Source organism: Suricata suricatta, chromosome 1, assembly GCF_006229205.1.
Source record: "Suricata suricatta isolate VVHF042 chromosome 1, meerkat_22Aug2017_6uvM2_HiC, whole genome shotgun sequence".
Lineage (NCBI taxonomy): Eukaryota > Metazoa > Chordata > Mammalia > Carnivora > Herpestidae > Suricata > Suricata suricatta.
Genome location: NC_043700.1, coordinates 38,734,559 through 38,750,531, shown reverse-complemented (window position 1 = coordinate 38,750,531; position 15,973 = coordinate 38,734,559). Strand labels below are relative to the sequence as shown.

The 15,973-nt window shown below is 35.8% G+C and overlaps 1 protein-coding gene across 3 annotated transcripts in view; it reads right to left on the bottom strand.

Moving 5' to 3' along the window:
- Positions 1 to 15,973, bottom strand: part of PSD3 (pleckstrin and Sec7 domain containing 3) — a 442,746-nt gene that overhangs the window by 69,879 nt on the left and 356,894 nt on the right. For all 3 annotated transcript variants that reach the window (XM_029936893.1, XM_029936887.1, XM_029936888.1), the window contains exons 10-11: positions 6,081 to 6,238; positions 3,440 to 3,584 (exon numbers count right to left, since the gene is read on the bottom strand). In XM_029936893.1, the coding sequence (XP_029792753.1) occupies positions 3,440 to 3,584; positions 6,081 to 6,238 (303 nt within the window). The remainder of the gene's footprint in view (positions 1 to 3,439; positions 3,585 to 6,080; positions 6,239 to 15,973) is intronic.

The following is a 15,973-nucleotide window of genomic DNA, read 5'->3' as shown; positions in this document are numbered from 1 at the left end:
CAACAAGAGAAACTGAAAAACACCATTAAAAGAATACTTCCTGAAATGACAGTCCCTGGACAGTCAATGAGCCTCCTTTAATAGAGCAATACTAACAGGTGCACAGTGCATAATGAACTTTTAAAACTGACAGAGGCAGAAAGCTAGCCAAAATGACAAAGCAAAAGAACCCTCCTCTAAATATATTCCAGAAGGATGTCACAGCCACAGAACTGCTTAAAACGGATATAAGCAACATAACTGAACAAGAACTTGAATAATCGTTACAAATTTAATTGCTGGACTTGAAAAAAGCATCAGAGAAGCTATTGATACAAAGACTAGGGACCTCCAAAATAACTGTGACGAGTTAAAAAAGGCTATAAGTGAGGTGCATAATAAAATGGAGGTGGCCACTGCATGGACTGAAGAGGCAGAGAGGAGAAGGGGTGAATTAGAAGACACAGTTATAGCAAAAGAGGAAGCTGAGAAAAAGAGAGAAATTGATCCAGGAGCACGAAAGGAGAATTCAAGACCTGAGTGATACAATCAAATGGAACAATATCTGTACCATTGGAATTTCTGAAGAAGAAAGAGAAAAAGGTCCTGAAGGGGTGCTTGATCAAATTATAGCTGAGAACTTCCAGAATTTGGAGAAATAAATAGACTTTTGAATCCAAGAGGCACAGAGGACTCCCCTAAGATGTAACTTGAATCGATCTTCGGCACGACATATCATAGTGAAACTAGCAAAATATAAAGATTAAGAGAGAATTCTGAAAGCAGCTAGGGAGAAAAAGGCCCTAACATACAAAGGGAAACCTATCAGAGTGGTTACAGACCTATCTAACGAAACTTGGCAGACCAGAAAAGAATGGCAGGAAATCTTCAATGTGGTGAACAGGAAAAATATGCAGCCAAGGATCCTTTATCCAGAGAGCCTGTCATTCAAAATAGGAGAGATAAAGGTGTTCCCAAATAAACAAAAGTTGGGAGAATTCATGACCACCAAACCAGCCCTACAAGAAATCCTAAGAGGGACTCTATGAGGAAATGTTGCAAGGAATACAAGGTGCCAGAGACACCACTAGAAACATGAACAGAGAACACAATGAATCTAAACCCACATTTTTCAATAATAACACTGAATGTAAATGGACTGAATGTTCCAATCAAACAATACAAAGTAGCAAAATGGATAAAAAAACAAAATCCATCTATTTGCTGTCTACATGAGACTCATCTTAGACGTGAAGACGCCTTCAGATTGAAAGTAAGGGGATGAAGAAATATCTATCATGTGACTAGTAGTCAAAAGAAAGTTAGAGTACTTATATTGGACAACCTGGACTTTAAAGTAAAGGCAGTAAGAAAATATGAAGAAGGACATTATATAATAATTACAGGGTCTCTCCATCAGGAAGAGTTACAATTATAAACATCTATGCGCTGAATTCGGAAGCTCCCAAATATAGTGTACTTTTTTGAAAACTCTGAAATTAGACTTCTCTGCCTCTATCTCCTTTATTATAAAATAGGGATATCCATCACCTGATGAATGGATCAAGAAGATGTGGTATATACACACAATGGAGTACTACATGGCAATGAGAAAAAATGAAATCTGGCCATTTGTAGAAAAGTGGATGGACCTCGAGGGTGTCATGCTAAGTGAAATAAGTCAGGCAGAGAAGGACAGATACCATATATTTTCACTCACAGGTCTAACAGGAGAAACCTAACAGAAGACCATGGGGAGGGGAAGAGGGAAAAAGAGTCAGTGAGAGGGAGGGAGGCAAATCATGAGAGACTCTTGAATACTGAAAACAAACTGAGGGCTGAAGGAGGAGGGGGAAAGAGGAAGGGGAATGATGGTCATGGAGGCGGGCACTTGTGGGGAAGAGCATTGGGTGTTATATGGAAACCAACTTGACAATAAACTATAAATTAAAAAATAAAGAATGATTGTGAGAAAGACCAATCCTTTGAAAAATAACAACTGGAAAATTCCTAGTGACTCTGACAGAACAAAACCCAACTTTTGAAGGTATTTTTTCCCTCTAGTTATTCAATTGTTTTTCTTCCTCTTATATAATGAAGTTTACTGTTTATGTGAAGTATCCTCAATTAAAGTAGGGGAATGAATTTGCCTTAAGAGTTCATAGTTTAGTTGAGTAGATGAAGAATTCTGTCAACATATTTTCTGATCATCAATAAGATGACCTGCTCTCTTAGATTAGTAAGTAAATGCCATTCTACCTTGTAAAGGGAGCTGGCCTGGCCCTTTCTATGCTTAATAAATTTTTCAACAGTCTATGAACTACATAGTTAATACTAATCTTTACATGGGGAGTATCCAATTCATGGTAATAATAATTATAAGTTTATAGAAGCAAAAGAATCTTTCATTAAACTATGTCTCCTTTCTTCTTACTACTAGTCTATTTTTATTTTTATAAACTTATAACAAGACATATTCCCTTCATCCACTTCCTTACTACTCTCCAATCCTTCCTCAAAGAGGACCAAAGTGCTTCTCCTATCACTCAGTAAACTGCTTTCACTAACGGACCCAATGACCTCCCTGCCACTTCATAGGAGATATTTTTTGTACTGATTTTACATGACCTCTCTTTTCTTTATCCCCTTTCCCTGGTACAACATTCTCCCTGTTTTTTTCTTAACTGACAACAATGACAAAAAATTCCTGTTTCTCAAGTGTCCATTTATGTAAAAATTATGAGCTGTCAGCACAAACAAAACCAAAAAACTAAGCCTACCATTTGCAACATCCATGGTGTATAAAGGGTACAATGCTACATTAAATGACTCAAGACAGAAAAAGACAAATACCATACACCCTTGCTTATATGTGGAATCTAAAAACCAAATGAATAAACAAATAAGCAAAAAACAGACCCACAAATATGGAGAACTAATGGCTCCCAGAGGGCAAGGGGGTGGAGGATGGGCAAAATAAGTGAAGGAGATAGGAGGACTAAGCTTCTAGTTATGGAATGAGTAAGTTAGCAGGGTGAGAAGTATAGCATAGAGCATACAAAGGTACTGTAATAGTGTAACGATGATGCTTGTGGGAAGCAAAGCTATGTTGTACATGTGAAACTAATGTAACACAGTGTGCCAACTATACTTCAATTAAAAAAATTAAAAACAAAACCAAAACATCATAGGCTTGTATGACTGACTGAGTAGTAAACTAATATAAATTTTAGAAACTTATGCATAGTATGTGTCCTATGTGTCAGCCATGTGTCAGCTTCCAATATGTAGTGGAAAACCCAGAATACTGCATTTTGCTCCATTTAAACAATAGTTCTTCCAAGGCAAGGTCTTATCCTTGCTGCCAAAATATAGAATATTATTTAAATACAAATGTTAGTAAGATTATTTAACAAAGTGCCTTTTTTTCCAAAGTCAAAGCACTATCAAAATGATTTACCTGAGACAATTTTGTCGTAGTGGCAGGCAGAAGTGGACGACTAAACTTCTTCTGAGATCCAATGGCTGCTGGAAATGGTGGTGCAGAAAATACAGCCGCAACACAATTAATTTTGTTTATCCATCCTTGCATTTCCTCTGGACTCCTATGGGAAACAGGTACATTTATTTCAGGGTAGTTCCTTACTAAGTGTATCACACCTTGCCCATTTCTTATTACTGATTTAAAATGGTACATAAAGTCATTTATATTTCTTGGTGCAATTGATCTCTGACAAAATTTCACTGAGATTAACATTTTAAATAGCAATTATCACAGTAATAGAAGGACCTGAAACCTATGTGAATCAAGGCTCTGATTATCCCTCAAGGATAAATAAGTGGAAAAAAGCAAAATCACTGGACAATAAATATCAAGCCTCTGCTTTGGTTGATATTAGGGTTAGTTAAAAATTAATTTAAAAAATTAGCTCACCTCTTTCAAAAGGGAACAACCACTTGGAAAGCAGCTTTCACATTTTCTTGAAAAGTTAACTATATAAATTTATCATGCAACCCAGCAATTCTACTCCTAGGCATACACCCAAGAGAAATAAAAACATATAGGCACAAAAAGATCTACATGTAAATGTTCATAGCAGCATTATTTATAAGAGTCAAAAAGGGGAAACAATCCAAATGTCTGTCAACTAGTGAATGAATAAAAGAAAAATGTCCCTACAGTGGAATACTACTCAGTAATAAAGGCATGAAGTGCAGATACATGTTACAACATGGTGAACCCCTAAAACCTTATGGTAAGTGAAAAAAGCATACACATTTCACACCATATGTTTCATGTATATGAAAAATCCAGAAAAGGCAATACTATAGAGACACAAAGGAGATTAGTGGTATCTAGGGTTGGGGAAGAAACAGGTGTGTGACTACAAATTGGGCATGGAGGATCTCTGAGGTGATGAAAGTGCTCCAAAACTGGATTGTAGTGATGATGGCATAATTCTGTAAATTTTCTAAAAATTATTGAATTGTGCACTTCACACATGTGAGATTAATGGTATGTAAAGTACTTTTCAAAAGGATGTTAAAAATTCACCTGAAAAAATGTGGAAATCATTTGATTTCATTAACATACTTTTAACATACTTTTAATTTGTATATCATTTATTTGCAGAGACAAGCAGTGACTGCCAGCACTTAATAAATATTTGTCATTTCATAAATGAATGGAAGAATGAGCCAGGATAGATTAAGATAGACAAAAAGTCAGCGCATCTAAAATGATTTCCTTTACTGATTACTCTGAGAAACCACACTAACCTAAGACCACACTAGGTATCAATTCCTCTTTGCGCCCCATAGGTTTCTCTAACTTGATTTCTCTGGCTCTGTTAATTCAATTCACTGATTTCTGCATTACTTCTATCTGAAGTAATTAGAGCTTCTCATTTATCATACTTGGTATTTTAGATTAAAAAAATGTTGGGGAACAGAATAATTTGAAGGATTCTGATGACTAATAGTTGTAATTATACATCTGGCTATGATTCCCTCTGTGGTGTTAAAGCTGTCTTACTCCCACGCTAAAAAAAATCCTGTGTAACTTGGATTTCCTTACAACTTCCTCCTCACCTGATGTCAGCAATTTCATACCTCCAGAAATTCAATATTCACAAACCACAGAGTACTTGCTGTTTTTTAAAAATTTCTTTTGTTGATCTTATATAGCTTTGATCAACAAGTATGGAGATTCTTGTGTTCACTATCTTGATGTCAAATTTTAATTCCAGTGTCAAATGCAGTCAATCGGTAGTGTTGAGAGTGATTCTGAAGTCAAACTCAGGCTGTGCAAAGCATGCCATGAAGAATTAACATTGTCATAGACACTGATGCCATGTGTGCACCTATAAAAATTCCTTTTGTAGAGGCTCAGTTCTGAAAATCCAAAGTTTCCCACTTCACAAATCCAGAATTCTCTGTGTGAAATGCTCCACTTCTAATGTGAAAGTTGTCATGGACTCCTTATTGAACTGGCAACTCATCCCATTTCCTTGACCATAATATAATTTTATCTTTTTCCTCTAGTTTAATCAGAGACAATTAGAGCTCAGGAGGAGAGAGAAGGGAGAGGGAACAAAATGGAAATCTATACTTATTGAACAGTTTCTATGTGCCAGGCACTGAATGAAGTACTTTAAATGCTTGATCTCATTTAATTCTCATAATAACCTTATGAGATAAACATTATCATCTATACTAAACATAAGCTAAGATTCAAAGAGGTTAAATTACATGCCTGGACAAAGAGCTAGGAAATGGTGATTTGAATCTAGGTCTCTTTTACTCTTTGTGTGATAAAACTTGTATAACACTTGTATTTTACTCATAAAAATATTAACTCCTATAGATGGTTTGTGGCTGACTAAAAGTCACAGGGGTAACTTGTAGCAACAAAAAGAATTGAACTTAGGTTTCTATTTCTGATTCTAGTGTTCTTAGGCACTTGTCCCTCTGGTGTAATCAGCTAATGACTTTGAATCCAACTTGAAAAATTTCCCCCGAAGATCCTGATTCCATTTCTTGGTATAATATGGTGTTACAGAAACTAAAAAGCCAAACCAGATCAAACCAGTGAAACATACTGAGCTTGAAAAAGCAAGACCCTCCAGTCGGCAGTTTTAAGTTTAAGTACATTCGGCTTCTTCTCGTAGTCTATGGCCTTGGATGCCAGCGCATGATGCACACTCACGGCATTTTTCAAATCCTCTTCAGACAGGGCCTTTTCTGGTTTGTATTCATCCTAGAGTTGGATAGATGGATACAAAGAAAGCCAAGACAAGATCATGTTCAGATTTCATCTTCTCTTTTTATGGTAAGAAAAAAAAAACCCTAAAAGAAAAACTAATTAGAAAATCCATGAAGCATGAAAACTGAAATGGTATAAAAACAACTCTTTGCTACTTCAGGTACCCATCAACAGGATTTTACTGCTGGTGAAATCTTTGCCATTGTGTTCTTAGCTCTAAAGATACTACATTCTCTTGCTACTCTCTTTTCAGTCTAATATTATCAAAAGAAAAATGAAAAGTAAATAAAATGATTCCTCCAAGTCTTCTTTGAAAGAAAAGAGAAAAATCAGTTTAATAATCAGGGGAAGGCTTAACCCTATTATAATAAATTTGAAAAATGGATACAATCATAGATATAAAAAGGAAAGTGCCATATGTAAGTGCAATTTTATCTTTGGGCACGAATTATACACTATAGAATTTATAAAGGTGTTCTGTATGGCTTCCCTCCAAAATAACAACAAAGAATCCCAACTAGTATAATAACAAGACTTTAAAGCAAATTTCATTATTAATACCACATTATTATATCTATAGTCTTTCCAGGTCCAATAGAATAACGAAACAAAATCAACTAGATACAGTAGATGCTGCAAAAACGTTTTAGGAGGTGTTTGCTAGTGTTTAAGATCTCCTCTTCACTCTTCCTATATTTGGTAAGCATGATGCTAAAAAGATTTGCATTTCTATAAAGAAAACACACAGGAGCATATAGCCCTTTCACCTAATTTGTAGCAAATCCTTAAGGAAGATATTGTCTATTCTCTTATCATAGTCTGGGTTTACATTGCAAAAAAACCCCCCAAAAAAACAATTACATGTTCTCTTTCCTCCTTCCTTCATCCATCCCCTCCACAAGTCAAATAATTCAAATGTACTATTGCTATTAATTCAAACTGAGTCAGAAGTAAACAGCAGCTGTTTGTCCTTAATGATCAGTTAGTGACAGTGATGAGAGACAAAGGGTCAGAAAACCTAAAATACACAGTAAATACCAACTGGAATATAAAGATTACATAGATTTATAATATTAAATGATGAAATTTCTTTTCATTTTAGCTTATGAATATTTTATTTTATGATTTTAAAAATATAATTTGTCAAGTTAGTCAACATACAGTGTGTTCTTGGCTTTAGGGGTAGATTCTACTTTAAGATTTCAACAAGTCTATTTTATTAAGCTTCAGAGATTAAGAATTTCTGTTGACAATGATGGTTATCTACAGAAGTGTGATGAAAAAGAAAAAAATAAAAATAAATCTTAAATACAATATATTTACATGTATCTGTTCTACAAAACCCATTAATGCAGAAAGCTGTAATCTAGTTATGTTTTGGGGTCTTGTCTTTTCTAAATGAAATTTTTCTTTTTAGCATTTCAAAGATTCACAAATTTCCTCAGGGAGGTATCAACTAGAGGAAGAGGTTCCCACCAGCCTTAGGATCATGCTACAATAGAACACTGCATAACTGACCATCCACTTGATTTAACATACTCTTAGATCCAGATAGGAATCTGAAGTAGATAAATAATGGGGAATGGGGATAAAATACCATAGCCAAAACGATCTTCAGAGAATTTATATGCTACCTCCATTTCCATACATACTGATCTCTAACACTTGATATTGGAGTTTGCACAGAGATCAGCCTAGAAAATTCTATGAACCATTTTTTATATTCTAGGTCCATGATTTGGCCTAGAATTTTAATTCCTTCTCACTAGTTTCTTTTGACTAATTTTTCTTGTTTAAATTTAAGATGATTTCTTAATTCTTTTCTTTTTCCTATTTTTCTTTAATAAGGAATTTAAAAGGCTATAATTTTTCCTCTGAGTACAGGTTACACATAGTTTGAGAATGAAGAGTACTTTTTCATTGTTCTCTAGATAGTTTGCAGTTTTATTTTTTGATCTCTTCTTTGATCTTAGTCATGTCAAAAGTATGTTTCTTAAGTTTAAAGTTACTTAAAGTTTTAGTTATTTATCATTATATATATCTAATTTTATTGGCTTGTGATCAGAGATTTTACAGCAGTCTGTAAAATCCATTTTATTTCTTCAAAATTTAAGGTTAATTTGTTAAGGTTTTCCAATCACATTTGATTTTTGTTGATGTTCCATAGACATACAGAAAAAAATTATTCTCTAAGGAATGAGTATGCATTTAGATATGTTTATTGATTCAATCCCTCTATATTCTTACATCATTTTTTTCTAAATGCTCATCCCATTGAGACAAATATACTGACCTCTCTTTCACTATATTGTATTTTAAATTCTATTTGCGTTTTTATTAGTTCTTATTTTACATTTTAGTTGCTATGTTGTTTGATGTACTTCAGTTTATGACTGTTACCTTCCTTAAATGAAGGGCTATTTATTATTTTAAAATGTTCTTCTTTATCTAGTAGTGCTTAGTTATATAAGATAAAAACTTAAAAGAACTTCTCTCCCATAAAAATGTTCTATTTCTCTACTAATCAACAAGCTAATATTTTAAAAATCACTTCACTTCCCTCCCTCCTTCTCATTACTCCTAAACTTTGTTGAAATACTTTATTATGTCTGTTCTGTGATCTTATTAAAATTACATGGCATTTTGTAATTTCTATTTTAAAAAACCCTTACTTTGTACTTATATTATACATTCATTGAGTCTTTCCTTATTCTTTTAGATCTTTCTATCTTTCCTCTATCTTGAAGTCTTTTCTCATCGTTTGGTTATTTTCTCTCCTTTTGAGTATTTTTCTCAGATGAATGATAAATTCTAGTATTTATTTCCAAATATCTTTCACTTTCTTTGACAGGTATAGAATTCTTGGTTGCAGCCCCCTTCCACTCAGTATCTGTAGATGCTATTCTACTGTCTTCTACCTTCCAGTTTTATAAAAATCCAATGTTGTTTGATTCATTTTTTCCCATTTTACTGTACTTTTCTGTTAGGAATCCAATAGAGGTTTCTTCTTATCCTTAGAGTTTCAGAAATTTTGCTAGGCTATGCCTTAATATTCTCATCTACCCAGTTTCAAATGAAAAAATTTCTACCCCAATATGATTATTCACTTGGGCTGCTAACTGCTGCTAGAAATACTCAAACTAGTTGTGCAGATGTGTGACAGCACAGATTTCTGGTCTCCAATTATTGCTGCACTTAGTGCCAACAGACAATATTTTTAATAAAGTTTCAAAAAACTTTAAATTTATTTTGAGAGAGAGAGATAGAGAGCATGAGTGAGGGAGGGGCAGAAAGAGGGAGAGAGAGAATCCCAAGCAGACTTCATGTTATTAGCCTGGAGCCTGATGCAGGGCTGGAACTCACAAACTCCAAGATCATGACCTAAGCTGAAATCAAGAGTCAGATGCTTAACTGACTGAGCCACCCAGGAATCCCCAGGCAGTTCTTTCATACCTCCATCATAGTTTCTCTGTTGCATTCTGCCAAATGTTCCCCATTCTCTTCAACACGCCAACTAACTACAACTGTGGCTAAGAGCACAGTTGCCTGGAGTTAGAACTGTCTAGGTTCAAATGACTAGTTATAATATTATACTTAATGCTTTTGTGACTTTAGGTTAATTAAACTCATTAAGCTTCACTTTCTAAGATTGAGAATTCAGTGAGAATGGTAGGATGGTAGGATGAAATTAAGTGAGATACTATTTGTTAAACTTTTAATGTTCACAGCATAGAGTAACATCTCAAATGCTAGCTGGTATGGATTTTTTCTTTTTTAAAAAATGTTATATTAATCTTTGAGGGGGAAAGGGCAGAGGGAAAAGAGGACAGAGTATCTGAAGTGGGATCTGCGCTGACAGCTGTGAGACTGATGTGGGGCTTGAACTCACGAGCCACGAGATCAGGACCTGAGCAGAAGTCAGATGCTCAACCAACTGAGCCACCCAGGTGCCCCTAGCTGGTATAATTTCTAATAATTTCTTAGTAACATGTGGCTTGGCCTTATGTACAGTCAAACTTGTAAATATAAAACTTTCTGCTTACTATCCCATAAATCCCAATATTTGGAAACCACTTTTATCTCCTTTCTTCCTGAAACAGAAGAATCTTGTGTTCTCAGATCATCCTCCACATACCTTTCTTATGAACTAATTTCACTGATCATTATCTTTCTTCTATATTTTTAATCATTCTCTATCTACTGGCTCCTTCCCCAAAACCTAGAAATATATTCAAAGTCTCTGTTATCTTTGTAATAGTCTCTTGTCAATATTGCTATTTCCTGTGGTATCACCTCTTTTCTTTTATATATAAGTTAGAAGTCCATATTCACTGTTTCTATGTATTAATTTCCAGTTTATCATTTAACCCACTGCAATCTGGAATCCATTTCTACATTTCACTAAAACCGCTCTGGCAAAGGTCATCAATGACCTCCTAATTGAAAAACTTAAGAAATTATTGTCAGTACTTATTATGATAAGGAATTCAACAAAATTCTTCCTCTGCTTGTTAAAATACACTCCTGGTTTCTCTCCTACCTCTTTGAGCAGTGTTTTGTTATCTACTCTTTAGACTATTCTCCAGATGTCAGTTCTGCCATTGCCTTTTATCTTTTCTTATTCCATAAATACCACATGGGATGATTATAAATGCTCTTATCAGTTAAACTCCCACCTATACCATGATATCTAACAAACTGCTGCAGGTTGAATGAGAAACATAAGACCATTTGATAGCTATTAATAATGAATAACTTCAACCTTCAAACTTTGAGCAATATATTCTTAGAACATATTCTCTCTGCTGGGATTTTCATTTATTTATTTTTTAAATGTTTATTTTGAGACAGAGAATACAAGCACATGCAAATGGGAGAGGGGAAGGAAGAGGGGAGGCTATCAGCACAGAGCCTGATGCAGGCCTCAATCTCATGCATCATGAGATCATGACCTGAGCTGAAATCAGGAGTTGGACACTTAACCGACTGAGACACCCAGGTGCCCCTGCTGTTATTTTCCTTTAAAACCAAGCCTTAAGGATGACATCCTTAGACTGCTATAAAGGTACAAGAAAATTTAAAATGCAACATTTATTATAGTCCTAAGTAAAAGTTAACAGTAATTATCAACATAAGAGAACTGTACTATTGTGGTTGAGGAGGATTCTATTCCAAGGAAGTTTCTAAACTCTGAGATACACTGCCAGTTTACCTTACATTGGAAGTAAAATATTGCACAGGACAGAAATGTAAGGCAAGATCTATTTACTTAGTATGGAACTGAAGTCTAATACACTTCTGTTTTTCTAGTTGATAGTAATATCACTTTACTATGAAAAAAAAAAAAGGAAAAATAGGGAAGGATCAAGATAATGGAGTAGGAAGATCCTGAGCTCTCCCCTTCCATAAACATACCAAAAGCTACAACTACATATAGAACTACTATCTTTGAGAACAAACTGAAGAATAGTAGAACAGATCATTTCTAACTAAGGATATTAAAAAAAATCCACAAAGAATTCAGTAGGAGAGGCAGAGATGCTGTCTAGTTGGGAACCATACCTATGGTTCAGTGGCCCACAGAGAAATGCACTTCAGAACCAAAGAGGGCCCTCCCTAAAAAAGTAGGGTTCCAAGTCACACATTGGGTTCCACAGCCCAGGGGATCTGCACTGAAAAGATAGGCACCCATAATGTCTGGCTTTGAAAAATTATTGGAGCTTAGGTCTGGGACAGCCAGAACAAAGTAGGAAACTGTTACTCTTAAAGGTTGCACACACAAACCACTTGCTCCAAATCCTAGCACAGAGTTAGCAGTTTTAAAGGTGCCTAGGTTAACTGAGAAGATGATCCATCAATTATTTTTAGCTTGTGTGCCAGAGCATCTGTTGAAACACTCTCTAGGAATGGAAGTGCTGGAAGGAACCATTTCTAACAGTCTTCATCTACTGTGCTAACACCATTCATCCAGTGCTAACATTCATCTGTGGACTTGCACTGTCAAACTGCCTACTTCAGCCCAGCACTCCTCCTAGGTGACTCCTTGCCCCACCAAACATGGTAGTGGTCTCAAGTGGCACCAGTGACCCCCAACTCAGTGAGCCATCATTGCACATCAGAGCATCTACAACAGTCACAGCTATATCTCACAGCCAACTATACCAGAGATCTGCCCTGCCCATCAACATTCCTACAGCTGTCATAGCCACACCTCTCAGCTAGCTCTGCTGGGGGCCAACCTAGCACACCAGCACACTTGCAGCAGTCAAAGCCAGGATGCCTAGCCAGACGGGCTGGGGGTCAACCCCACTTGCCAGTGTGCCCATAGCAGTCACGGCCAAGCTTCACAGACAACCACGCTGAGAGATAGTATTATATACCAGAGAGTCTATGCCAATCATGACTCAGCCTTAAGAGGAGAGTTCACACTGCCAACACAAGGGCTTGGATGACAAAGGTTTGCACTACTGGGCCCCACAGGACACCTTCTGCATAAGACCACTCCTTTAAAACAGGGCAATGTAACCAATCTCTGCAAGATACAGAGGCAGACAAAAAATGTTATACAAAATGAAGACACAGAGAAAAATACTCCAAATGAAAAAAAAGACAAAACCTAAAAAACAAAAGAACTAAATGAATCAGAGATAAATAATTTATCAGATAAAGAGTTTAAAGTGATGGTCATAAAGATGCTCACTTAAATTAGGAAAAGAATGGACAGGGGTGCCTGGGTGGCTCAGTCGGTTAAGTATCTGACTTCAGCTCAGGTCATGATCTCAAGGTTATTGAGTTCAAGCCCCACGGCGGGCTCTGTGCTGACAGCTAGTTCAGAGACTGGAGCCTGTTTACAGATTCTGTGTCTCCTTCTCTCTCTGACCCTCCCCTGCATGCACCATCTCTCTGTCTCTCAAAAATAAAAAACATAAAAAAATTAAAAAAAGAAAAGAATGGATAAACACAGTAAGAACTTCAACAAAGAGCAAATATAAAAGAGAACCAATCAGAGCTGACAAATATAATAAGTAAAATGAAAACTACACTAGAAGGAATCAACAGCAGCAGATTAAATGAAGCAGAAAAATGGATCAATGATTTGGAATATAGGTAATGGAAACGTGTAACTGAAACAGTCAAAAGAAAAATAAATTAAAAAAAAAAAGGATAATTTAATGGACCCATGAAAAAAACATCCAATATACTAAAATTAATATTAAAAAGATCCTAGAAAGAGAAGTGAGGAAAGAACAGCAACTCTATTTGAAGAAATAATAGTTGAAAATTATTCACACTTGAAGAATGAAACCGATATCCAAGTCCAGGAAGCAGAGAACCTCAAAAAAGATGAATCCATAGAGGCCCATTCCAATACACATAATAAAGGGTCGACAGGTAAATAGAAAACCTTAAAAGCAGTAACATAAAAACAACCAGTTATATACAAGGGAATCCCCATGCAATGATTAGCTGGATTTTCATGAGTAAGTAACTTTATAGTCCAGAAGGGAGTGGCACAATATATTCAAAAATTGAAAGGAAAACCTTATAACCAAGAATCCTTCATCTGGCAAGATTATCACTCAGAATAAGAGAAGTAAGGTGTTTCCCAGAAAAGCAAAAGCTAAAGAAGTTGATTAACATCAGACTAGTCTTACAAGAATTATTAAAGATTACTTCTTGAGCAGAAAAGAAATGGCCATAACTAGAAAAAAAATATGAAGGAAATAATCTTACTCCTAAAGACAATATAGTAAAAGTAGTGGATCAAATATTAACATAGCTAGTATGAAGGTTAAAAGACAAAAGGATCAAAGTCATCTAGACCTAAAACAATTCATCTAGGGAGACAAAAAAATAATAAGATTTAAATATAACATCAAAAATATAAAATGTATTGGGGGAAGGGATAAGAGGATGTAGTGCGTTTCCACTGCACTGGAACTTCAGCCACCTGCAATTTAGAATAGTTTGCTATCTAGAGAATGCCATTTATGAATCTCATGGTAATCACAGACCAAAAACTTATAATAAATTTTAAAAAATAGAGAGGAATACAAACATCAAGAATAATCATAAAATCAAAACAGATAATGGCCAGAGGAAGAACAGAGAACTACAAAAGCAACCAGAAAACAACCAACAAAATGATAATAATTACATATTTATTAATCATTATTTTAAATGTAAACGCTCCAATAAAAAGACAGGGTGGCTGAATGGATTAGAAAACAAGATAGTAATCCATCTGCTTAGGAGGCCTCAGGGCAGGAAGAGGGCAGGGAGAGCAGTGTCATTGGGTTGGTTGCCCTGAGGTAGGTGCTAGGCTCCTTGAGCTTGGCTCCAGGGTTGAACTTGGTAGGGATTGTTTGGGATACACTGAGGCTTATAAGATTGCCTTAAGGATGAAATCATAAGGAAAAAACTAGGAAAAAACAAGAAACATTTATAGACTAAAGAAAATGGAGAAGAAAAAAAATAACTTGAAGTAAATGTGTTGTGAAAACACAACAGTCCAAACAATTGTACACAACAAAGAAGTTCTAATAAAAAAGTTTACAGTGATGTAGGTCTACCTCAAACAAACAAGAAAAATCTCAAATGAATAATCTAACTTTATACCTAAAGGAATTAGAAAAAGAAGAGCAAAGCCCAAGGTTCGAGAAGGAAGGAAATAATAAAGATCAATGTGGAAACAAATTAAATAGAAAGTAAAAAAAAAAAAAAAACAATAGAAAAGATCAGTGAAACTAAAGGTGGTTCTCTGAAAAGAAATACTAAGTTGAAAAACTCTGAGCCTGACTCATCAGGAGAAAAAACAGCCCAAATCAGTAGATTCAGAAATGAGAAAAGTTATAACATACCACAGAAACACAAAGGATTATAAGAGACTACTATGAAAAATTTCATGCTAAAGAAGGGGACAACCTAGGAGAAATGGATAAAATTCCTAGAAACATACAATATTTCAAGACTGAATCATGAAAAAATAGAAATTGTGAACAGACCAACTACTAGTAATAACATTGAACCAGTAATAGAAAAATTCACCTTGAACAAAACTCTAGGAACAGATGGCTTCAGAGGTAAATTCTATCAAACATTTAAGAAAAGTTAATAACAGTCCTATTCAAACTGTTCCAAAAAACTGAAGAAAATGGAACATTTTGTAAGTTTTACTATGAGGTCAGCATTACCTAAAAACAAAACAAAAGAACTCAGAAAGAGAAAATTACAGGCCAATATGTCTGATGAACATATATCCCCCATATGTGCAAATATCCTCAACAAAATGGTAGCAAACTGGGAGCTGGCGGCAAGATGGCAGAGAAGTTGGGAGCTCTATCACCTCCGCCCACCCGCAATTATCAAATTGAGAAGAATTAAAAGCCACAGCTTTCTGATCTCCAAGAATGGAGGTGCACGCACAGACCCCTTATTGATAACAGCTTCATGGATGCCTGAGTGAGTGCGAACTGGGACTAGAGACTCTGAGGGAGGGAGCACCGGCCCAAAGCGCCCAGAAACTTGGTGCCAGGCTGCAGAGAGCCCTGAGTCCAGAGGTGACACAGAACTGTGCAGGGCCACGCGCAGGACGCCATGTAGCCCAGTGGGAGAGCCAAGGGGAAGAGAAGGAGAGACTAAAACGCTCATAGCGTTATCTCTGGAGAGGGGAGACCTCAGCCTGAGACTTGAGAGCTGCTGGGCTCGGGGAGAGAAATCCATCCCCCT